The sequence below is a fragment of the Bos indicus x Bos taurus genome, chromosome 29 (assembly GCF_003369695.1).
Source record: "Bos indicus x Bos taurus breed Angus x Brahman F1 hybrid chromosome 29, Bos_hybrid_MaternalHap_v2.0, whole genome shotgun sequence".
NCBI lineage: Eukaryota > Metazoa > Chordata > Mammalia > Artiodactyla > Bovidae > Bos > Bos indicus x Bos taurus.
This window is the reverse complement of record NC_040104.1, coordinates 10177056-10201876: the sequence shown is the minus strand read 5'-3', so window position 1 is coordinate 10201876 and position 24821 is coordinate 10177056. Positions and strand designations below refer to the sequence as shown.

The window sequence follows — 24821 nt, the reverse complement described above, 5'->3', positions numbered from 1 at the left end:
GCCCCAGCCAGCTCCCCTCCCCAGCAGGGAGCGGGGAGCATGAGGGAGGCGCCGGGAGAGGGGAGCACCAGTCTCCTCTCCCCTTTTTTGGACTCTGCCTTTCTCCCACACTTTCCAGATTCCTCTGCTTTCCCCCCAGTTCCCCGGGGAAGGGGAGACCAGCCTGGGCTTCCCTCTCCGTCCTCTGCTCACACTTCCCAAGTCCAGTTTAAGGGGATCAGACTGAGCGGGGAAGGAAGGGCCTAGGCTGCCCAGAGCCTGAGTCACCACATAGTTGAGGTTCCTGTCACTCGAAGTCCCGCCTCTGCTACACCCTGTGCCCTCTGCCCGCCGCCCCAGGGACTTGGATTGCTAGGGCTGACCCTGCCCTAGGACCTGCTCCACTTCCACGAGCCTTACTCAGGTCGGGGCTGTCCTTCTCGGGCTGATACCACCCTCTTCCTGGCTTCCAAAACCTAGTGTGCTTTGTCCACCACTTTTGGGAGAAGCACCCTTCTGCTCTTTTTTTGGGAGCAAAAGTGACTCAGTTGAGCGGCTGCAAGAACTGTGGAAAGAGAAGCATGCACCCCTGATAAGTCACTTCCCTCTCTGGACTCCAGTTTCCTCTTAGGTGAAAGAAAGGGACTACGTGCTGTGGTCTCCCAGAGGTACATTCTGTAAGACTGAGTCAAAGAGATGGAGAGTTGCTATTGAACACAGTGGGATAAAAGGGGTGTGTTTGCTAACCCCTGTCCTAACAGTAGAAGTGGGCGGGGCATGGCCACAGGCAAGGCCACCGTAGGGCAGCCAACACCCCAGGCAACTCGGTGACTCAGGTCCCCGCACAGAGGCCGACAGGCAGGAAGGCACCCCGCGGCTCCCCTGTGAGTCAGGGAAATGCAGGTCTCCGTGGAGAATGACCAGCCAAGGTCCCGCTATAACCAACTCTCCCTTACAACTTAGAAAGCTTCCAATTCCAGTGTGGGCCCCCGCGTCCCTTTGATGAGTGCCCTAACCTCCCCGACCTGGCTCCCACTCCTCCTGCCTGGCCTTGGCAATCCTTCTGCCTTCCACTCCATAGCCCTCCCTACCCTCCAATGGCTCCCCTGACCTGCCATGTCCCCTCGCTTACCCCTTGGCTCTGCCCATCCTCACTATCCACCCCCATCCTGGCAGAGCCAGCCAGATGATTGCAAAAGGGCTGAGCCAGCGGGAGAGGCCCTCACATGACAGCTGTTCCTGCTGCGGAGGGGAGGGGGCAGCTGGAAGTAGAGGGAGGCACATTCCACGGGAGATCTGATCAGAAATAGCCCCAAACACTGAATGACCATCCAGCTCTGGCTCAGCGCAAAGCCTGCCCATTGTATAAAACAAAGTAAGGTCAACAGGCTGTCTTTGGAATCCCGAGGAAATTAGGAAAACAAAAAGGGGTGGTTACAGCAGGGGAGGGGGCTCCAAGAATGAAAAAAATCCAGGAACGTCTAGAGATCCAGGGTCACGAAGGATACCTTTGCCATTGACCCAGCCCTAACTACCCAAGACATTCTCCCTCTTACAAGAGATTCAAGTGAATATAGGGTTACTCTCCAGCAACCTCCATCACCTACCACTCCACCCATCCCTCGGGTGCTGAGGTACTGGGACACCCCAGTCAGTCCACTGGAGTAAAACACAGCCTCCTCTGGGAGCCATGCCAGCCTGATTAGAGCAAACAGACAAGAGCAGGTGGCATAGTTTCTCTAACCTTTCTGGAGCGCCAATATTTTAGCTCCATAGCATTAGGCAAAGAATAAAGACAGTGGATGCCCCAGAATGACATTCTGACATACACAGAACCGATCAAATCACGTGGGGGAAGTGACAGTGTCCCAGAGGTACTGCTGATGGGTGAATCAGGGAAGCCACACTCACCCAGGAAAATCCATTTCATGTTTGGAGGGAAAGTTTGCATTCTGAGGACATGCCATGAAAGGTTGCCATGAAAACCACTGTATCAGTTTCAGAAATGACTGGGTGGAGTCTTCAAAGCACTTCATGCCTCTCTCTTCAACATTCTAGACCCTTCCCCCACCCTTCAAAAGGGGAACTGGCACACGTGGGGCATGTGGGCAGCTGGTGGGATGGGTCCGACCCAGTGTGAGCAGCAGCTGTCCAGCTCCGGCTCCAACCAGGACATGAGGAAAAGATAATCTAGGTCTTTCTTGGAAGAACTTAAAAGGCTTTTGACTTTTTAATAAGTGACTTAAGCAGAAGCACCAACAAAGCTAAAATAAAGAGCTGCTTTGACCAGTATCTACTGGTTTATCTACAAGTTAAACCAAGACTCGACCTCCCATTGACACTCTAGCCTCTGTAAAGATTTTATCTGCAGTCAAAGGCACCTCTTGAGCCCTGGCCCCCTCTCCAGTTTCTCACCCTCTCTTTCTGGAGGCGCTGAGAATCTGTCCAGTAAGCGGATGAAACAGCCTCCTCTTTCCCCCATCCCTTTTCTCCAAGACTCTGCCCTGTCCTCAGCTCTCGACCCACTCGCAGCGCCCTCATCCCTTTCCACCCCGCGACCCCAGCGCCTGTCGGCCTGAGCCGCACCCTGGGCGCGGGGTTTGCCAGCTCCTGCGCGAGCCTCCCCTGCACGTCACGAAAGTGACTCTGCCACGGGAAACCTCCCCACCGCGCAAGCTCTCACTGGCTGCTGGTGGCGAGCCGGGCCGGGCCGGGCCGGGCCGGGAGCGCCCACGCCCCGCGCTGGGAGGGGCGGAGAAAGGGGCGGGGCTGCAGCCAGCAGCGCGGAGGACGAGGGAGGGGGGCGCCCAGCTGGATCCTTTAGGGCGCGAGTCCCCAGCCTGCGGCGGTGAGGTGACTCAGGGCTCCCCGGGGCAGGGTGGGGACCGAACTAGCTACAGATGTATTCCCCCTTACCCCGCCCCACATCTGCCGCTAGAAACTCCTGCGGTTCATCTCTTTCGAGCCCACCCCTGCAGGGTAGAGGCCCTCCCATCTCACCCCGCCTCCCCCTGGGAGGCCAACAGCAAGCCTTCTAGAGGCCACAACCCCCTCCCTTCGGCCTCCCACCCCACCTCTGGCTTGCGGGTCCTGGCCCTCCCCCAAGCGCAGGCCTGGCCTCCGACAACCTGGCCGTACTTCCCGGCACCAAACCGCCCGAGTTAGAGGCGCTGGAGGCAGGACGTGTGGATGAGTCACTCTTCCTGCAGTCTCCGAAGGAGGCTGGGAGGCGGTCCAGGCCCCCCACGCCAGAACTCCGCTGTCCACGTGGGCTGCCAGGCCCGCCGCAGCTCGAGCTGCGGCCCACCGCGCGGAACCGCCGCGGCTTCCCCTGGGCCTCTCAGGCTAACCCTTCAAACCTACCTGCCCGGCTCGATTTCTCCTGCCTGTCTCCAAGGTCCTGGGAAGATTAAGGGTACCCAGGAAGGTCGGGAAGATTACACAAGACAAGGAGCAGGAGGTGTGGAGGGAAATGGAATCCGGGAGGGGTCTGACAGGTTCTGTGAGGCCCCAGCAACCAGCCTAGGGCACATCCTGGCCAGCACCTAGCACTCTTAGATCCTATCCTAGAGGAGCCCAGAATATTCAGAAGCAAGACAGGTAGGTAGCAGGTTTGGATCCAACTCAAGACAGAGCTACCAGGGAGCAAAGTCTGAGCAAGAATCAACCCATCCCCACCCAACTGGATTCCAAATCACAACGTTCCCAATCATTTATTCACAGAACCCCAACTGCAGTCAAGGTCTTATAAAGCTACCAGCCCATACCCACCAGTACCAGGTACCCACCTGTACCAGGAGAGATCACTGTGTTCCCCTCTCTAGCCAAGAATCCCCTTCTTTGTGCCTGGACTAACAGGAATGGAAAAAATAACCAGTTACCTATAACCTGGAGACCAGACTCAAGACTTTCTGCATATGCCTCAAAATGTGAACCAAACCAGGTTTCCAACTTCACCTGAGCTGTTAAATTTACAGGGAGATCCATAAGGCTTTTTACAAGACAGAAAAGACCATCAGAGAAGGGCAAGTTATCTCTGAAAAGGGTGTAATAAAAATTAAGCTCAAAGGAAAAAAAAAAAAACAACCAGCACTGGTCTGAGCAGGGTTGTTAAATGGCATTTATGACTGCTCTACATTCCAGGAAGCAGCAGGGTGTGTTTATGCTACAGGATCCAGGGACACCCACTGGGTTCAAAATTCTGCCTCCACGACCTAAAACATGTGATCACAGGCAAGTTACTTAAATCTTGGAACCCCACTTCCTTGTGAGAAAGTAGGGATACCCCAGAGACGATCCGCTGCCAAGTTGGGCCCATAGGCCAGTTATCTGTTCCAAGGAGTCTGTGCCTTGTCTTGTTGGTCTGAAGTGTTAAAACTCTGATCCTTGGGAATGGCTGCTGGGAGTCATGTTAAGTGGCTGTGCGTGCTGCGCTCTCACCCCACCAGCAGGTACTCTCCCCCGTCACAGGGGAGGGTCTGGAATTAGGTAGTTACAAAGCCCCGTGTCACCACCTCCTAACTACATCCAATCTTTCCCAGCTAGGCTAGAAGATGGTCATCATGGAAGAAGCAACGCAGTAGAACAAAAACTGAGGAGCGGCCTCTCTGCTCTTCTGAAGACTTCTCTCCTGCGCAGGGAGGTCCTGCAGGCACAGACAGAACCCTGCTCCAACACATCTACTCCCCTCTGAAGAAGCCATCACCCACAAAGGAGGCAGCACAGGGAAGGGTTCAATGTTCAGTTTCCTTTAATGACCCCCATTCTCCCCGAAGGGCAGGTGCAGGCAGCTGGGCGATGGCAAGAGGTATTCACTTGAAGATCTTGCCCTGATTGAAGGCTTTGCCCACATGCTGGAAGGCCCCTTCCCAGCAGAAGTATTCTCGAACCAGCGTCTGGGTCTCCTCGCTGCCGGGATCCAGTTTCCGCCATGTGTATGACTCGTAGTCCACCTGCCAATCTGGACTCAGCTGGGGAGAAAAAGTCAGGTAAGAAGCATGTGGTCAGGTTATCAGACACTGTCCCATACCTGTTACTTCCAGCTCAGACACCCATCATCAGAGCCCGGGACGCCTGTGAACATGACTGCTCTTTCATGGACACATTCCTTGAACTCTCCAGGGCGCCCTCTGACTCAGGAATATGAGTGCATTTCCCAAATCCTTGCCCCACCTTCCCTGCACCTTCCTCACCGGAAAAGCAAGCTCCTGGCCTCGAAAGACCCAGACCCCAGAAATGGAGCTGCTATTGTTGGTTCCAAAGAGAATGACACTGGCAAAGGCATTCTTCCTCAGTTTGTCCAATCGCTGGAACATTCCTAAAGGGGAATAAGAACATTCAGCCTTTGAAATCACATCGCCCACTACCGTGGCCTCCCTTCCTCCCCCCAGAGCCATCTTCTCACCAGTGATGAGGTTGCAACTCATGAAGGTCTGGGTGAGCTCTTCAGGGAAGCGATACTCAGAGTACCACAGGGACCAGCCATCCTTATCAAAGTGATCCCAAAAGTACGGCAGCGCCACGGAGAGCGTATCCTCGTTGGAGTACTTGCGCTTAAATTCATCCAACACAAAGGTACTGCACGGAGGGAATAAAGCAAGAAGTCAAGGTGGGGAAGGTCCTACTGAGGCAACAGATGTCGCCAGGCTGAAAGAAGCTAAGGGCGTTTCACTCCAACATACTGCTTTACAGGAAGTCACTGGACTGGCAGATGCATATCTCCTCAAGGGAGGAGAGCTGAGGGGTAGGAGAGGGGGCCAGGGCAGCTAGGCCCAGGGTATGCAAGGCCCGGGGTGGGTGGGGCCCAGGAGGGCCCCAGGGCCATCTGCCCCAAGAAAGATGTGGGAGTTGCTGCCCCCTGGTGGAGGCTCACAGCGAGAACTCCTCTTTTTTCCTGTCTGGCCCCTCCCAGGGCTCCTCTCCATGAGTCACACTTGGTTCCTGACTCACCCAAGTCGCTGCCCACACCCCCACCCCCATCACACAGGCCTCTTCGGGTTACACACACTATAATATGACAGCAATGTAAGAGATGAATGTTTTCAAAGGGCCGCCATGCCAAATCCTACAACCGTGTCCTTTAGTTACTCTGCCCAGAAACAAGTTCAGGTGCTAAAAACCCCCCAGGTGGTCTCTGAAGCAATCTAGCAAGGGGACAGACACCAAGGATGCCAGGGTCAGAACAGGAGGTGTCTCCCACCATGGTGAGCAGGGCTTCCGTTCTGTCCTTTCCAATCATAAAAACAGATGCTGACTGAAGAAGATCACTTGTGATGCCTTAATATTTTAATGTATTTCCCACTGGTGGTGTTCCAAAGATGTAGCTCTGTGCCTTACACAATTTGTTCATTGCTTGGCTACTGAGAATGTCTTGCAAATGTTTTAATGGCTAAATGATTTTCGACTGCATGAACGTGACATAAATCTCTTAAACACCGTTATTCTTAATGTTTAACTTGTTCAATTATTAGTATAAATAAGTCAACAAACTTCTAGAGTCAGAGACTGTTACCGTCCCTCCTTTTATAAACAAATACGGTTAAGTAGTGTGACTTGCTCACTGTTACAATGTAGCCAAGAACTGTCTTTTAACCAGAGGTCCTAGGGTCTTCCCAAATGCACATCAGAGACCTCATCTGAGGAGCTTTACTGCCTCAACCACCTCAGAAAGTGGAGCTGGGGAGTTTTCTTTCACTTCCTCCTGAACTTTATTATTCATGACCATGTGTCCATTTCTCCTCCTAAACTGAACACAGGCTCTAAACAGCTCCTGAAACAAGTTAGCTGAAAGGCCTTAAAATAACTGAAGTTAACTCTGGACTCATTTGAGTCTTATCTCTTTGAAGACACCCCCTTTAAGAATCCTGGGGTAAAGCATTTGGGCAGCTCAGGAGAGCACCACGGTAATGCCACCAACAGGTATGAACAGACATGCCAAAACAGTAACAAAGAATGCACAGTTCAATAAAGATTTATTAATGTTTACTGCCTGATTTATTTTCTGCCCAGTGTACAGACCCAAAATATGTGAATGTCTCCAGCTATCTGTCACAACAGCATATACAGTTTGGGTTGGTTATCACATACCAAAAATGCTGCTCACTCCTGACCTGATCTTGTGCTCAACGGTTCAGAAACACATCTTTAAAGAGCAGCTGTGTCAGGAACCTCTTGTATGGAACCACTTCATGCTTGGAAGGAAGATATCTCAGCTACAGCCCAAGTTGGTCCCCAAATTGGAAAGCAGCGGTTTCTTACAGCAACTATCCAGTACCATGCTTGTCGCTTATAACCACACATACTTCTTATGCCCACCACCAGTGTGTGCTCCTTCATCCCATATACAAAGCACTACAAAATGGGGAGGTCAAACAATCCTGCATCCCAAAGGCCCAACTAGTGACAAGACAGATGGCTTTGGGAAAGGCAGAGTGAGTGGGCAAGAAAAACAGAAAAGAGAACTAAGTCATGTGACTACAGAAAAGACACTTCTCATATTGCTTGAAACTCGTTAATAAGGTGACTTAGAGCAGTGGCTGAAGAAAGATATGATTCTAAAAATCTCCCCTCTACTGTACTCTTTCTTCCAAGAACCCTACACAGTCATCCACCTCATCTGCCTCTGTCTCCTTGAGGGGTTTAACTCCCTTCGTCTGGGAAACAACCAGACAAGCACTATATAGCCATAGTCATCATTCTTTCTCTTAGTGAGCAATTCTGATACAGGCTGGTGCAGCAAAAAGACAATCAAAGGCTACTGATGCGGTGTCTGCTGCCTCAGCAAAGCCAGCCCAGCAGAGCCGATGCCAGGCGCTCTCTGCATCTTCACCCTTCCTGCACCCCTCGATGTACCAGTTCCCAGCCATCTCAAATCTCGACAAGTGCACCCAAGACCAAAAACAAGTCATGAGCAAGTCACCTCCACACTGAATTCTGGGCCCGTCTGCTTTCTTTGCTAGAAAGAAGTTCTGATATTCTCATATACCAGATGCACTAGAAACTTGCTTTTTGAAAATTCACCCATCTGTTGTTGATAAGCAACTCAATTTTGTATGAACAACCTAAAATCCCAAGCCCTCCAACATCCATACCTCTTGGGCAGATGGGCAAAGGGATCCTTGGCCTTCGGCTCGGCAGCCAGCGCCTGCTCACATTCATCCAGCTCCTCCTCAGGAGCGGGGGCAGCCGCCTTCTTCTCCTCTTTGCCCTCCTTCCGCTCTGCCTGGGGCTTCAGCTTCTCTTCTCGAGAACCTTTCTCCTTCCGTGGGGTGTCCTTTTTAGGCTGGCTCTCTGCAAACTTTTTAGCTGGTGCAAAAGAGAGGGAGAAAAGTCAGTGTCTGGCCTCTTTCCACATCCCTCCCAAACCAGGTACAAGCATAGTAAAGGGAGGAAAACTGCTAGGGGGCCAAGTAAGGGATCCAGATGCTACAGTGCCTGCCGCCAGTTCACTGTACATCCCTGACCAAGACTGCAACCCTCAGCAACTAATACATGCACACCAGGACTCTACGTGTTAACACAAAAGAGTGCCAGCATATGGGTATGTAAGAATTAACAATGTGTAAGAGTGTCACACAAGATTAGCTACTACACACGATGCCCTATGTTCTGTGCGTCCAATAACCCAAAACCCAGACAGGAAATCAAGGGGTTAAGACTGAGCAAACCAGTCCCCTGATCCTGCCCGTATGTCCCCGGACCTCAGACTTACCATCAAACTGGGCCATTTTCTCACAGAGTTTCACCTCTCCCAAGACAGCCCGGAACTGGGGCTGGTTAATGCAGGTGAGGAACCAGCGGTTGGTATTAGGGAAGGCCTGGCGGAAAGAAGGCTCCAGAACCTGTCAGGATGCGAGAATGGACATGAAGTCAGTGGAAGGAAACATCCTGATGTGTCTGAGCCAGAGCCAGAGCCCCATGCTTCTGTCTACACTGAAGCTCCAGCTCCTTTTCAGCCCCCAGACACCAGCTTTCCCAGGAGGGCTATGCCCATCTACCTTACTGGTCTCTCTCTAGCAGCCCCATCCAGTTTAACGGATGCTGGTCCCACCGTCCATTCACTATGCATGGACTTGGCAGGAATACTGAAATCATCCCTTACTCCTTTTACAAAGCCACTTCATACCTACAATTTCATGCGTCAGTAAAACTGAAAAGGCTGGGACCAACAGAGGGCTACCAACTCCCTCTGCCAAATAAATAACAAAAACTACCTACATGAACTGCGTGATACATGAGAAATACACGTATCATCAACGTTCAGAAAGTAAATGTTTGACGGCAAAAAAAATGTTTTATTTCAGAACGACAGTCCTTAAACTCAGCTTCATGAAAAATTCATTTACCGTTGTTTCCATTTACCAAGATCAGAGGGAAAACAATGCAATCAGGGCCACGCCACCACCACCTCTGTAGGGCTGGTTCTCAAATCCTGCCCCACGACTCTCAAGCTACATGTCCTTGGCGGGCTACATTTCTCTCGCCCACACAACATACAAAGACTCACTAAGATGGTCCCCGTTAGGCCCTGGCACAGGCTCTGACAAGAGTAGGTGCTTGTTTCTTTGCAGTTATCACATTACTCTTCTGGACCAGCATCGGTTCAAGGACTGCTGTTTAGAACCAGCAATGTGCCATCTTCTTTAAACCAGTAACCTCAATGGTGATTATTACTACCTTAGTTTTACAGATTCCATGCGGAGAAAAAGACTAATGGAATTCACACACACAGCCCCCTCCAACACCCACCTCCCTCAACAGCCAATGAGTACTGAAGCCAAGAACTATTCCAAGTTCTGCCTCCAAAGATCCTAATGCTGAAGCCCCAACCCCAACTCTGTCTTCACAACTAAACACAAACAGGCTGCCCTAGAAACATGGGAACAAACTACACATAACAGCTGCCAAACGGAAATTACGGGCGACAGAAGAATACCGAACTTCTCAGGAGGGGAAGCAGTTGTGATGTAAGAAGATGGGGTTGGGGGTCCATGTTAAAAGAGAACCAGGCATGACTTTCTCGACATAACAGAAGTCATTTTTGGCCTAAGCCATTCTGTGACCTGAACCTGGCTATAATACTTGTCTTTGAACAGGTCATAGTAATGAATGATCTTAAGGCCTTCCCTGGTGGCTTAAATGGTAAAGAATTCGCCTGCAATGCAGGAGCCACACGAGACGAGGGTTCAATCCCTGGGTCGGGAAGATATCCTGGAGAAGGGAATGGCAACCCTCTCCAGTATTCTTGCCTGGAGAATCCCATGGACAAAGGAGCCTGGTGGGCTACAGTCCCTGGGGTCACAAAAGTCAGATACAACTTAGCGATTAAACCATCAACCATCAAAGGAATAAAAGATCACAGGAACAAAAAACTACAGAAAGAAAATTAACAACAGCAAAAATATTATATCAGTAGTAAAGACTCCCAATCTTGTTTCAGTGATAAGATTAGCCTAAAGCCCTCAACTACCGGATCAACTGGAACCAAAGGGGCAATGATGATGGCACTTTCTGACCCTCATGACTTCAACTAAGGTTCAAACCATTAGCCACCCAGGCCCCTTCATGAGAATGCGTGTGCGTGCATGCTCAGTCACATTTGAGTCTTATGACCCTATGGACTATAGCCCGTCAGGTTCCTCTGTCCATGGGATTTCCCAGGCAGGAATATTGGGGGTTTCCATTTCCTTCACCTTAGCTTGAAACTTCCAATTTTGCTGTTAGGATAGATGCTTGCTGTTTTCCTTACCTGCTACAAGCGATAATAATAAATCCTTCTTTATCCTGATCTCTGGCCTGGTAGTTTTTTGGCTCAACGCCCCTCAAGAGGCAAGCCCGGTTTCCCAGTAACAGCGGTCCTCAATTAAGACTAGCTGATGGGGCTGCCCTGGTGGCTCAGTGGTAAAGAATCCACCTGCCAATGCAGGACACAAGAGTTCAAGCCCTGATCCACGAAGATCCCACATGCCACGGAACAACTATACCCTTGTGCTACAACTATTCTAGAGCCTGGAAGCTACAACTACTGAAGCCCACACCCTAGAGCCTGCGTGCCGCAACAAGAGAAGTCGCTGCTATGAGAGGCTTGCACACCATGACGCAGAGGATCCCCCACTCATCGCAGCTAGAGAAAAGCCCAGGAGGCAATGAAGACCCAGTACAGCTATTAAAAAAAGATCCTGCATGCCCAGCTAACACGTAGCACAATTAGATAAATAAACAAATACTTAAAAAAAGGACTAGCTGTTACCTCAGACCCTCTCACATCAGCAAAATACAGGCAACCTGGCAGACTTGTCACTTTGTTTCTAACCCTCACCTACCCACTCCCGACCCAGATTCTTTATAAATTTCACCTGTTTGTAAAGCCACAACAGGGTGCAGACAACTGTGATGTCAGCCAGCGTCACGCGTTCGCCCACCAGAAAAGTTCTCGTCTTCAAGTGAGCATCCAGCAGCCCCAGAATTCGCCTCACCTCCTCCTTTGCATTCTCTGTGGCCTATTGATTTAAAATGATCAGACTCAGCAGTGGGTAGCAAGCCCTGTCCCTGCCCTTCTCCCCCAATAACAGAACCAAAATAGCTATTCCACTGAGTCCTGGCTCGCTGCACATGTATCACAAATGAAGCTCTCAATGTTAAATTTCTTCAGGGTGCAGTCTGGCTTCATTGCAAACTGTACTAATCATAGTCATACGTCTTTGAATTTTAGAAGTCACCTTAGAGGTCATCTGGTCTAACTATACTCCCTTACCATCTGAAACAATCTTTTTACAGCAGAAATCTCTGGTCTGTCCACTCAGACCTCCCACCTCCACTGGGTCTGTTAGACAAAGAGTCCAGCTACCATCAACGGCCCAGCGCTCCCCAGCACTCCCAGCTTACATCCCAAAGATTAGGTTTTAACTATTTAGGTGTTCTTGGCATCGCCCTTCCTATTCCTTCCTCCCAGATGCTCAGGAAGCTGATGCCACCCCAGCCCGTGGTCTCCCCCAAGCTCCAAGGCTCACCTGCTTGTTGTGGTGCATGATGCCTAAGGTAGGGAACACCCAGGTGCTGGCCGGTGGCACTATGTCGCTATCAGCAAAGCTCACCCACTGCACCACCTGTGCTGCTGCCTCGGGAGTACTTCCCCGCAACTCCTCGTTGCTCACTGCAGAGGCAGGACATGAAGGTCAGAACTCTGGGGTTATGCCAAGACCAGTCCAGGTGCCTGGAAATTCCTCTTTTTGTCCACTCCAGCTCCCCCACCCTCCCCCACGCCTCACCACCTCCAGATCCTCCCACTCCCACAGCCACTGCAGATTACCATAGTAGGCAATGGCATTGCTCTCGAACACACAGAATCCATCGTCACCCTCAAAGGCTGGAACCTGGTGACAAAATAGTCAAAAGTAAAATACACAGCAGTTTCTCACTAGTCAAGTCCAGGAGGCAACTGTTTTGAATAGAAGTTTTTATATAAGGCTAATATCCCTTGCTAACCGAACTCTTTAGTATCTAAAACTCAAGAACCAAAACTACATGACTAACTTGCTACCCCCTACAATGTGAACTCACATAAGAAACCCCCCAAATTTAGATATTATTAGATATTTGTACATAATTCCTCAATCAGATAAGCAAAAGGCAAGAAACCAAGTCCTCTACTGCTGTCTATATTATCCAGAGCATTACCACGTACTACTCCACTGGACTTGACTTAGCATGGTTATTTATCTACCTCCGTAAGCCTCTTGGGGCAAGAATTTCACTCACAGCAGATATCTGACCTATTGACATTTGCACTGAAATCAGTCAAAATCCATTCAGTCTGCCTCGAAGCTTGTCTTTTACAGGAAATCACTGAGGAATTCTGTACTATTTTTTACTACAAATAAATCACCATTATCTCAAAATAAAAAGTTTTTTTTTTAAGTCTCTGAAGTGTAGGGAAAAAAAATAACATGAAAAGATCCCGTTTAAAGATGGAAGCCATTTTCAGAGTGATGGTTTCTCCGTTTTCCTTGGGTTCTCAGGACCAAAGGCCCCTCTTCCACTTCCCTACTCACCTTGCCAGCAGGAAATTTACGGAGAAATTCGGGGGTGCGGTTGGTTTGGCCAAAATGGAAGTGGGGTGGTGCGGAGAGCACGCGGACCTGAGCCCCGCTGTACTGAGCGGCAATGAGGGCCTTGAAGGCCCTCCAGTTTTCAGGATATGTGTACAGGGTCTGTGGGGAAAAGATGGGGAATAACACATTAATGACTAGAAGGGTCCCAGTCCTAAATGTTTCCAGGGAATGACTTCCCTGAGTAACCCCGATCCGTTTCACCTCACTCCCTCTGGTGAACCAAGTTAGTTCTTCCGTGGCTGCTGTCAAGTGTAACCAGAGTCCCCTGAAATACCGAGGACAGAACTACACACCGACTGCTAAATAAAGCTTGTTGACAGATTTGACCTTCTCTAAGGACGTCTCTAGAAGCATTCTCTTCCCCTCAAATATATTTCCAAGAAATACAGAACTTCTAAGTCCCTCAGACTCCATCTGCCGACAAATACACAGCCCTCCCTTCCCAGAGCCCTTGTTCATTCATTCATTCATGGTTCCCGAGTGCCTCACTACTCTACTGCTGAGCCGCTCACCCTTCAGAAGTATTACCCTTGTTTCCAAGACACACACATCGACCAAGACATTTCGGAGCCCCCTCCAAATAGCCACGGGAACCGAATGGCATCTTAAATCAACTCGGTCTCCCTAAAACCCTTTCATTTCTTGTCACGCATTCCATCTCTTCGGTCCTGTCCCGCAGTGAGTTCTCCGGGTTGCCTTCTCCTCTTCTATTAACCTGGCCAGAGAGGTCCAATTGGCCTGACTTCCCTGTCCGGAGACTCTTCTCGCTCCCAAACCTCCCCGCCGGACCACCCTTAACCGTGGCCAGCCGTACCTGCCCATAAAGACCCTCCTCTTCGCCCTGTCCCTCCTGTTGCCCCACAAAACGGTCGCAAAAGTTTTGCCAACCTGCCCGGATCCCACGTCTCGAGGCGGCAATGAACCCGAACTGCTTTATCAAGCTCCAGACTGCCAGAATCTGGCATCCGTTTTCTCCTTTACCCCAGACCCTTTCACCTCTTCGGCCTCCCAGAGCCCTAGCCTCAGTTCCCCTCTGGGGCCTGGAGGCCCTACTCTCGAACAGTACGATCTCTAAACCCCGGATCAGTTCCCGACTCAGCTGCAGAACCCCTCTGACGCCGGCTGAGCCCGCTCGGGCAGAGGATGGCGTCGGATAGGATGAGCTGGATCGCCGGAGCCGGCAAACTTACCCCAGCCGCCATGGTGATTCCGCAGAGAAAGGGGGTGGGGCCCTCCGCGCTGCCGCAAAGTAAGCCGTCAGGGAGAGAAGGGAGGAGGGAAGGGGAGAGCCGTGGAGAAACAGCAGCCGGAAAGCGAGGACGGCATAGAAGGCTTACGCACGACAGTTCGGTATCCCGCAGCAGCTGAACGGAAAAAGAAGTGGGTGGGGCCTGCTGGCCAGCGCGGAAAAAACTCGCGCCGGCGCAGTGGGGGATGACCAATCCGAGTCAGGACGCGGAGGTAGACCGCGCGGAGACGCTGAGTCCTGGCTGGAAAGCCGCCCCTTGCTGCTACGTGGCAGAGCTGCCAGCTCGGCATCTCGCGGGGCACCAGAGGCGTTTCCCTCCGGGTCGCCTGCCCCATGGTGATTTGGTAGAGGTCGTGCCAGACCCACATCTTGGTCGTGTGACGATCATTGGGGTGGCAACTGCGTGGAGATGAAGGAGTCCCACGCTCCTTTTGTTCCAGCTTTCTAGAGGAGAGATTGTACATCTAACCCAAGCCCAGGTCTGAAACCCTCCGTAAAAGTGAGGCTTTTTTCATTAAACCACTTTGCAGCTCAGAGATGCTGTTAATAAGAGAAGAGGCACTCTTCCGGGATCCGCAACAGAGGAGGGACTGAGGAAGAACACAGCCAAGTCCTGTCACCCTGGAGGGGCTGACAGTTCAAATGAGGGGTTGTCCTTTACCTGTGCTCAGATCTGAACATTTTTTACCCAATATGAAGAGAATGGACTTATAACCCTGAACCCAAATTTCAAGCCCCGTCACCATTCATAATCTGGGTAGTAATGTAAATGAGGAAGGAAACGGTTCTTCCCAGGTGCAGCTCAAGCCACCACCCAGCACTCCATCTTTCCAGAACTCAGTACTGAGGGGGTCCAGGTGCCAATCACTTGCCCTGGGCATGAAAGGAAACAGCCTGGGAGACAGATCTGTTTTAGGGTGACAAGACAAGGTACCTCTGAGGCTGCACTAAGCACTTAGTGGGGAAGGAGTATCATCACCAGGTGGAAATAGAGGAAACTAGTGTTCATTAAACTAGCAGCTTTATTGCCTTTCAGGGTTCCCATCTTCACTTAAGCAGGTTTCGAAGTGCTTGAGGGAGGAAAACCTGTAAGAAATGATGGAGATCAGGGAACAGGCCTTGAGAATCCTGGAGTGGGGTCACAGTGAGACTCTGGTCAGCCTGGGAGGTGGATGCCACGAAGGTCAGGAGTGGCTCAGCCTCTGGCCTCTGTTCAGTACTGCTCAGTCCCCGCAGCTCCCGGGTGACCTGAGCCTCAGTTGCCAGCCACTCTGCTCCCGAGCGAGCACCAGATCCACCTCCTTCCTTGATTTGTTGCTGCAGGCGTCTCCGGGCACGCCTCCGCCCCTGCCACACACGGTGCCACAAGGCGCAGCGCCAGCTCACTGTGAGCGACACCCGCTTCTCGGCCTCGGCCTGAGACCCTTCGCAGGCTGCCTCAGGTCCTCTGGGCCCCTGCTTGGCCAGCGCTGCGGTGCCTGACTGCCCCTCTTCTCTGGTGGCTAGATGCTTTCCGGTCATCAGGGGCAGCTCCCCCAGCTGCCCAGGGCTCCGCATCACCCAGTCCTGCACCGACTCTCCAACCTCTATGACCATCTCTTCCACGCCATCTTCACCATGCTCCCCTGCACATCCCTGCTGCTCCTCTGGCCCCTCCTCACAGCTTTTTTTCTGTCCATCTAGTTTTGCTCTCTTGCTTGTCCCTCCCTGGGGGGGCTCCCCAGGGCCACCTCCCTCTGACCGCAGTCTCTTGGTTCCCTGTTCTATATGGCACCCTAAGGCTTCCCTTAACACCTGGGCCAGCACAGCAGTGAGCTGGGTGAAGGAAGCAGGGGGTAAGGGGATAGGTGTTGCAGAGAGGATGGAGCTGGGGGAGCTGGGCTGCAGAAGGGGAAGCAGGCCCCAGTCCCGACCCCGGGAAGACCGCCGCTGGTACTGGAGGCTTCGACAGTAATTGGCTGCCGCTCGGCAACAGTTCTGTAGCCTCCCGGCCACCCGGCTGGTCACGTTGGCTGCCACATTGTGACTCAGGTCAAAGGGGTCCTGGAGATTCATGGGGCCGAGGCGCAGGCCCTCTGAGAGATTAGAGGGCAGGCCCCCTGCCACAGATAGTGCCTGACCCTCCCGCAGGGACAGCAGGGAGCCACGAAGATCCCAACAAGAGACGCAAGAGAAGAACTGGGCCAGCAGGGAACCTGGAGGAAAGAGGAAGAGCAGGGAAAAGGGGTCCCTTAGAGGCCAGAACTGAGATCAGCCTTGCGCCACAGCCATTCCCTGAGCTGGACTTGCCTTTTCCCTCCCAAGTGGCTCAGAGGAGTGCCAGAGCCAGGCTCCTCTGATCCTAATAAACAAGAGGTCAAACCTCTCTCCCCACAGTGCCCCCCAGATACTCCCCCTTCCCCCTGCTAGCAGTATAACCTTGGGCAAGCCATTTCATTACTCCAAGGCACAGTTTCTTCATCTGTCAAGCGGCAATAATGATAACTAACCCACAAGGCTGCTGTGTGCCAATAACTGTGTCATTAACACCACTTGTTAGTCCTCTCCCAGGCTCCCCAGACTCACTCAGAGGCTCCTTATTGGTGCTGGGCTCCAGTCTTGAGGCATCTCTGGGGAAACTACAGTCCCAGCCATCAACCTCCACCTGTTCGCCTATGAAAGTAAAAAAGTTGAAGCTCAGCCTGTAAGCAGGAAGATGGGTGGGGGCTTGGGGGGTGGATATGGTAGTGACAGCAGAGATCTCATTCCCAGGAAGCTCCGTATGTCTAAGATGAAGAAGAGAGATGAAGGTCAGGAGATAGGGCGGGTGAAGGCCGGGCTGCTATACCTGCTTTCTGGGTGAGCTGGGACACAGTGGGCAACACAGGAGGGTCCCTGGTCTGAAGAAAATAGATCACGAGCAAGGTCAGGGCGTAGTTATTGAGAAGTGGGCCACTCCCTGCATAAATAATTAATTCTGGTTAGATCAGAGGCAGTTCTGACCCCCTCCTTGGCAGTTTTCTCAACCCCGCTTCCTTCCCTCCCCGAATCCCTGCCTCTGCCCAGACACCAACGCAGGCCCCGGTCTGTCCTGATTCATTCTCACCTGACAGCCCTCGACCCTGAGCCCAGCAGCGCAGAGTGTACACAAGGGGCCGTACTCGCCCATCCAGCTCAGAGCAGAGACTCAGGAAGCGGGAGTTGTGCAGGGCCAGCCTAAGACAGAGGGCACACAGGGTGTCAGGGCTCAGGAGCTTGTCACCCCCTGCAGCTCTCATTCCAGACTTGTGTAATGGCGGCCAGCTGGAAGAAGGCCAAAGAGGGTTTCCCGAGGTGTTTCTCTGACGTGATCTGGATAGAGTGTGTACAAAAGAACATCAGATGGGATGTCCCCAGTGGCACAGTCGGTAAGAATCCGCCTGCCAATGCAGGGAACATGGGTTTAATCCCTGGTCTGGGAAGATTCCACATGCCTCGGAGCAACGAAGCCCCTGTGTCACAGCTACTGAAGCCCTCGTGCCTAGAGCCTGTGCTCCACAACAAGAGAACCCCACAAACCACAACAAAGAGTAGCTCCGCTCACCCCAACTTGAGAAAGCCCTTGCAAGCAATGAAGACCCAGTGCAGCCGAAAATAATTTAAAAAAAAAAGTGAATGTTGCTTCTTAAAGAAAAAAACACACATCAAATGTGTTTGGGAAACACTACATCCTATAAATGTCTTGGAGAGTCACAGAGCATGTTATTAATAAGATTGATCAGAACATTTACTATGCAAAGAAACAAAGACAGGGAGTGAGAAGGAGGAAAGAGCAAGTAGGAGAGGAGGGAAGGGAGAAACTGGCCTGTGTTAACTTAGCATTTCCCAAACTTATTCAACCAACTCAATTTAGGAACTCTTTCCTAAGTCCTTAAAATCAGTATTCCAAGAAACATACTTTCCAAACATTGAAATGAAAGCCAGACATGAGATAAGTGTCAGAAAGAGAGACAGGACTAAGTAAGGACAACCTCAAGGCTCAGCTGGTGCAGGGCACCCCCCTCCCCCTCCCCAGAGTACCAGCTGGCCTTCCCCCACCACCTCAAAGGTACCGGTTACTGAGGGAGATGTCACCATGGAGACCTGAAGGCCGATGGCAGAACTTGACCACAGGGCACCGGGCAGAGGGCACGGTTTGGACTCGGTACACTCCAGGAACACAGCCCCGAAGGATGGATCCCACCAGCTCCAGCATGGCTCCCCCTTCTGCTTTCTCCCCCTTCAGGGCCTCTGCCAGTTCCACCGCCTTCCCCTGGTCCCCGTCTCCCTGGTCCTCCTGCAGCGGCGAGGCTGGAGGCAGGGACTGGGGAGAGGCGAGGGTCTCAGAGGCCAAAGCAGAGTCTGGAGTCCGAGGTGCCAGTGAGGAGGAAGGGGCTTCAAAGTCCAGGGCTTCCGAGTCTTGAGGAGAAGCTGGAGGCTGTGAGTCTGGAGGGGAGGCTGGGGTGCAGGCCAGGGCTTGAGGATCCAGTGGGGATGCCAGGGCCGAGTCCAAGGAGGGAGATTCTGGAGCCTTTGGGGCTGGCTGTGGATGGAAATGGGCTGAGTAACTGTCTTTCCTGCTGCCCCCTAACTGAGGAACATTCCATCTCTAAGATATATCTATTACAATTTATTATGGGCTGGGCCCTATTCTAAAAGCTTTATTATAAAAGTATTAACTCTTTTAATCCTTACAAGCCTTTTTTAAAATTAACCTTTTAATGCCATAAAATAAACAGTCTACATTTTACAAAAATATTACAGTCAGGAAAAGCAAAAAAAGGTAGAGGAACTGTTTCAGACTGAATAAGACTAAAGGAGGAATTCCCTGGTGGTCCAGTGGTTAGGACTCTGCACTTCCACTGCAGGGGGCATAGGTTTGATTCCTGGTCAGGGAATTAAGATCTTGCAAGTTGCATGGTACAGTCAAAAAAAATAAAAACAACCTTTTGCAGGGAAGAGATATATGGGAATTCTATACTTTCTGCTCAATTTTGCTATGAATCTAAAACAGTTCTAAAAAATAGTTTATTTAAAAAATAATAACCCTTTCCTACTCCCAAGGCAGAAACTGTACATTAGATGTTACAAATCACAGATAAGCAAAAACATAATCCACTATTGTGTGTCATTTCATATATATATCTCTCTTCCAGTAAGATATTACTGCCATTTTGAAATTTTTTTCCCCTGTTACAAATGTCACCTATTCCATGTCGCTTCATTTTATCCTATCCAATCACATCCATGTTTATCCAATCACAATAACCCTTTCAGGCAGGTCCCATTATCCCCATTTTACAGACAGCAACTAAGGCATGAGGGGTCAAGGGATCGCCCAGCATCATACGACCATTCCCACTAACTCTTCACAGCTGCCTCCACGGTCACATACCTGGGGCTCGTCCAAGTCCCCCAGATCCAGGAAGAGGTCGAGATCACAGCCATGGACGTCAAAGCTGTTTATGGAGGAGCCAAAAGGATGGACCACACAGCCTGGGTGCCGAGAAGAGAATAAAGGTCAAGAGACACTGCAGGGAATAAGTGGTAGAAGAACATAACGTGGCACAAAGATGGAAAAGCAAGCAAGTGAACACCACTAGCTGAGGGAGGCTGGGATGCAGACACAGAGGGCTCAGACAGAGCAGGGCAGTGACTCACCAGGGAAGAACTCTGCGAAGACTTCCTGCATTAGGGCCACCACAAGGCTCCGAAGCTGCCGCTCAGCCTCGGAGAGCTCCCTCAGCCCCACGAGCTTCACCATTTGTGCCTCCACGTCCGGGGCCTCGGCGAGTGCTTTGATCAGCTGGTGACTGTCGGGGGCCACTCTTTTGGGGGACCTGGAGGCTGGGCTCTGGAACTCTTTCTGCTCCCGTGGCCGGACCCTCAGGCGACGTCCTCCCAGGCTGTGCTGGGGCTGTGACAAAACAGCTTCCCGGGCACCCAGGTCCCCCATCTCCACGATGGCAAACACACCCTGTCAAACCACCACAGGGACAATGATGACAGTTCTGGAACCAAGAATCCAAACATGTGGTCTAACAGTAGGTGGGACTCTTCAAAATGGGGACCACACTATAAATTGGAAATATTTGCTTCCTATTTCCAGGACATCAAGGAACATATTTATTTATTTTTTAGCTGTGACATAAGGCTTATGGAATCTTAATTCCCCAACCAGAGACTGAACCCTTGCCCTCGGCAGTGAAAGTGCAGAGTTTAAACCACTGGACCACCAGGGAATTCCTGCTGGGGAACGTATTTAGAAAAGCAATTATCTCTCTCACTCAAATTGCACACATTTGATTCTCACCAACCCTGCATCTGAAAAACTTCATTTTACTTATTTCATCAAACCCCAGTCATCCCAATGACATTTCACTGGTTACACTAAACTCATCCCCTAACTTTTCCTGCTTTAATTAGATTCTTTTAACATTAAGAATCCATGTAATGATCACTGTGTTAGGTGTAAACATAAACACATAAACCCTGTTTCTTGTTTTAAGTCCATATTCTTTTTTAATTAATTTATTTATTTGGCTGCACTGGGTCTTATGTATGGCATGTGGGACCTGGTCTCCTGACCAGGGATTGAACCCAAGCCCTCTGCATTGGGAGTACAGTCTTAGCCACTGGACCACCACGGAAGTTCCCATTCCATATTCTTTTACATTCTCTTCAGTGGTAAAGTTAGAACCTCATTCTGCTTATAAAAAGGAGCCCTCTGTAGTAATTAAGACAGTGTGGTACTGTGACAAAACTTTAGCTAGACTCACTAAGAAAAAAAGAGCAAAGGCTCTGATAAATAAAATCAGAAAAGAAAGAAGAGAAATAACAGTGGATACCACAGAAATACAAAAGGCAAGAGAATATTATGAGATGAACACCCATACACCAACAAACTGGACAACCTAGAGAAAGGGACAGATTCTTAGAATCATACAACCTTCCAAGACTGAATCAGGAAGAAATGGAAAATCTGAATACTGATCATTAGTACAGAGACTGAAAAAGTAATCAAAACATTTCCCAAAAAACAAAAGTCTAGGATCATCAAAAATTTAATGCCTATCCTTCTCAAACTACTCCAAAAAATTGAAGAGGAGAGAACACTTCCTAACTTATTTTTACAAAGTCAATGTCACCAATATAAAAACCAGACAGAGACAATACAAAAAAAGAAAACTACAGGCCATTATCTCTGGGGAACACAGATGAAAAAATTCTCAAAAAAGTATTAACAAATCCGATACAATAATACATTAAAAGGATCATACACCACAATCAAGTGGGGTTTATTTCAGGGATGAAGGGATGGTTTAACATCCATGAATCAATCAACATGACACATACTTTAACAAACTGAAGAATAAAAATATGATCATCTCAATAGATGCAGGAGAAAGCATATGACAAGATTCAGCATTCATTTATGATAAAAACAATAAAACAGGCATAGAAGGAATGTACTTCAACGTAATAAAAGTCATATATGACAAACCCACAGTAAACATCATTCTCAATAGTAAAAAATTGAGAGCTATTCCTTTAAAATTGGGAGCAAGGATGTTCATTCTCACCACTCTTATTTAGCACAGTCCCAGCCAGAACCACTAGGCAAGAAAAAGAAATACAGGGCATCAGATTGGGAAGGAAAAGCAAAACTATCACTATTTTCAGGTGACATGACCTTTTATACAGAACACCCTAAAGGGCTTCCCTGGTGGCTCAATGGTAAAGATCACCTGCCAAGGCAGGGGACATGCATTGGTCTGGGAAGATTTCACGTGCCATGGAGCAACTAAGTCTGTGTGCCACAACTACCGAGCCCGTGTGCTGCAACTACTGAAGCCCGTGCCCTACAGCCTGTGCCCCGTAACAAGAGAAGCCCGTGCACTGCAATGAAGGGCAGCCCCCGCTCACCAAATCTAGAGAAAGCCATGCACAGCAATGAAGACCTAGCTCAGCCAAAAATAAAGTTCTTTAAAAAATTAGCTAAGTTTTCCCACATTCACTATGTACCAGACTCACAGCCAAGTGTTATATATGAATATCTATGTGGTAGGTACTAAGGCTTCCCCGGTGGCTCAGCAGTAAAGAATCAACCTCCAATGCAGAAGATGCAGATGGGGGTTCGATCCCTGGATTGGAAAGATTCCCTGGAGGAGAGCATGGTAACCCACTCCACTATTCTTGCCTGGAGAATCCCATGGACAGAGGAGTTTGGCAGGCTACAGTCCATTGGGTCACAGAGTCGGACATGACTGAGGCAACTGAGCATGCATGCCCGGTAGGTACTATTATTATCTCCATTTTGTATCTGAGGAGACATGAATAGCAAGGTTAAGTAACTTGCCCAAGATCTTAGTTCCCTGACAGGGAAGCCTAGTGCAAAATTAGCAATTAACAAATATTTGGCAAATGAAAGACTGATAGAATAAATAAATGACCAACAAGGTCCCCAGTGACTAAGTCTGACAAACTGATAAAATCCCAGCAGGGGTCGGGGGTGAGGGTGAGAGACACAAAGCTGGACTAGCCCCCAAGTACTGCAGTGCCCAGCAAAGTCAAGTCACATTAGGAACCAGCAGAAACAGTCTGCTGGTTTCTCTCCCTCGTTTCTTCTAGTGTGCAGCACACGTGACTCATTCTTTACCCCCAGAGTCATTCACTCTACCTTGTCCTTGTCCATGACAACACTGGCCACAGGTCCAAATGCCTGGAAGTACTCAGAGAGCTGAGTAGAATCCACATCCCGGGGAAAGCCACTGACAAACACGCTTCGAAGTCCTTGGGCCTTTCGAGTAGCTCGTAGTTCCACCAGGTGCCGGTGCTTCCGGCCTCCCAGGTGGGCATCAAGGCTGGGTTCTGCAAAGACAAGCGTGAAACAAAAGCATCTGAATCGCGCTTCAGTGTACCTACTCTGACTTTGTTCTCTGCATACCTAGATCCTAGTGATTCTTCCAAGCTGCTGAAAATGTGAGTTTTGAATAACAAAGTCCTGGCTCCTTTCAGCTTCCTCTCTTGTCCATTTGTCTGTACGGTGCATTCTAAGTGGTCACCAGGAGAACTGGCTGTACACAAGTATTTCTTAAACCACCTTTAAGTGTAAGATAGAGCAACACCTGCACACGGTAAAGAAACTAACAGGTAACTTATCTAGGTCATATATCAGTTCAGTTCAGTTGCTCAGTCGTGTCCAACTCTTTGCAACACCATGGATTGCCAGGCTTCCCTGCCCATCACCAACTCCTGGAGCTTGCTCAAACTCATGTCTATTGAGTCAGTAATGCCATCCAACCATCTTATCCTCTGTCGTCCCTTTCTCCTCCTGACTTCAATACATAGGTGAACTAAATAAATCAGGACCCTACACTATCTCCCACTTTTCATTTCTGAGTATAATACAGAGATTCCAAGGGCAGAATCAGAAGTCACACTATCAAGAAACAAATCCTAGCTCTGTCAAGCTGTATGAAATCTTGGGCAAGTAACTTAACCTCACTATTCATGTCTCCTCAGGTATGAAATGGAGATATTAATACTTCCTACCACATAGATACTATTCACACATAGCACTTCACCCGAGTCTGGGACATGATGAATGTGGAGAAACTTAGCTGACTTTTTAATTTTCTCTTTCCCTTTGAGTCACCTGTTTGACATCACCAAGTGTTATGTGGGGCCAGAGAAGACTACCCTGGATTTCTGGCTTGCCCTACTGGGCAGTGGTAGGGCATTTTTCATTCACAATGAAAAAGAAAAATGAAAGATGTTTAGGTGAGATTATGATTCCAGACTTCAGAAGTGGAAGCTGAGGTTTCACGGGGCCTCTCGCACTGTCATAAAAGGACGTGGTCTCCTTTTCTAAACCCACCTTCCAAATACGTATACTTGGAAGTATACTACTTCACCACGCTACTTCACCATCTCTGGGGAGCTCCTCTTGTAGGGCTCCTTTCCCTACTACCTTCTCTGTGATCCTGCAGCTTTCCAAACAGAGGGTATTGAAAATTATCTCCATCTCTAGATTGTGAGCTTCTTCACCTCTCTAAATTCCCTCTCCCCGCCCTAGAGTTGGATAGTTAAAGAGGGAATAAAATAACGAAATTTCCGTCGTGGAGATTTCAGATACCGGGACGCTGGGGTGTAAGGTGCTGGGACTCTCCCCACTTTGTAATCCCTCCGGACGGCGGAGAGAAAACGGAAGTGAGACCCTACCAGCAGACTTGGCAAGAACTATGACCTGTAACCCTATCTTCACTAGGACCCAAAAACTAAACCGCCCCCCGAGTAGCCACCGCTTACGGTTGGCTGTAGTGATGTGGCAGAGGCAGCAGCGGAAACCCCCACGAGGCAGCGGCTCGATATCTGAATCCACTGCAGCCATCGTGACTCTCCGGTACTAACAAAATGCAACCACCTCAGCCACGACCGGAACTCCCTCCTACAAATGGCAACGCTCTGGGAAGCAACTTCCGCCG

The 24821-nt window shown here is 50.0% G+C and overlaps 2 protein-coding genes and 1 non-coding gene across 3 annotated transcripts; 1 reads left to right on the top strand and 2 right to left on the bottom strand.

The window, feature by feature from the left end:
• Positions 1 to 4711: 4711 nt before the first annotated feature.
• On the bottom strand, positions 4712 to 14382 carry EEF1G (eukaryotic translation elongation factor 1 gamma). Its single transcript, XM_027531343.1, has 10 exons — positions 14279 to 14382; positions 13029 to 13187; positions 12287 to 12350; positions 11988 to 12130; positions 11334 to 11477; positions 8690 to 8819; positions 8070 to 8283; positions 5384 to 5556; positions 5172 to 5296; positions 4712 to 4949 (listed from the first exon to the last, which is right to left on the bottom strand). The coding sequence occupies exons 1-10, from the start codon at positions 14288 to 14290 to the stop codon at positions 4791 to 4793; spliced, it is 1323 nt and encodes a 440-aa protein (XP_027387144.1). The 5' UTR covers positions 14291 to 14382; the 3' UTR covers positions 4712 to 4790.
• Positions 14383 to 15341: 959 nt separating this feature from the next.
• On the bottom strand, positions 15342 to 24801 carry TUT1 (terminal uridylyl transferase 1, U6 snRNA-specific). The gene is made up of 9 exons (XM_027531340.1): positions 24646 to 24801; positions 23015 to 23205; positions 19996 to 20311; positions 19730 to 19830; positions 18408 to 18877; positions 17423 to 17532; positions 17165 to 17275; positions 16903 to 16989; positions 15342 to 16532 (listed from the first exon to the last, which is right to left on the bottom strand). Exons 1-9 carry the CDS (start codon positions 24725 to 24727, stop codon positions 15385 to 15387), a joined length of 2616 nt encoding a protein of 871 aa, XP_027387141.1. The 5' UTR covers positions 24728 to 24801; the 3' UTR covers positions 15342 to 15384.
• On the top strand, positions 19160 to 19232 carry TRNAG-UCC. Its single transcript has one exon. It is a non-coding gene; the product is annotated as a tRNA-Gly (tRNA).
• Positions 24802 to 24821: the final 20 nt, after the last annotated feature.

Coding starts and splice junctions, on each gene's coding strand:
- EEF1G (XM_027531343.1), bottom strand. Junction 12,351..13,028: donor GTAAATTTCCTGCTGGCAAG/GTGAGTAGGGAA, acceptor TTTTGTCACCAG/GTTCCAGCCTTTGAGGGTGA. Junction 5,297..5,383: donor GAGTTGCAACCTCATCACTG/GTGAGAAGATGG, acceptor ATTCCCCTTTAG/GAATGTTCCAGCGATTGGAC.
- TUT1 (XM_027531340.1), bottom strand. CDS start 24,727: ATGGCTGCAGTGGATTCAGATATCGAGCCGCTGCCTCGTGGGGGTTTC. Junction 23,206..24,645: donor CCACATCACTACAGCCAACC/GTAAGCGGTGGC, acceptor TTGTCTTTGCAG/AACCCAGCCTTGATGCCCAC. Junction 17,533..18,407: donor GACATCTCCCTCAGTAACCG/GTACCTTTGAGG, acceptor CCTCTGTCTTAG/GCTGGCCCTGCACAACTCCC.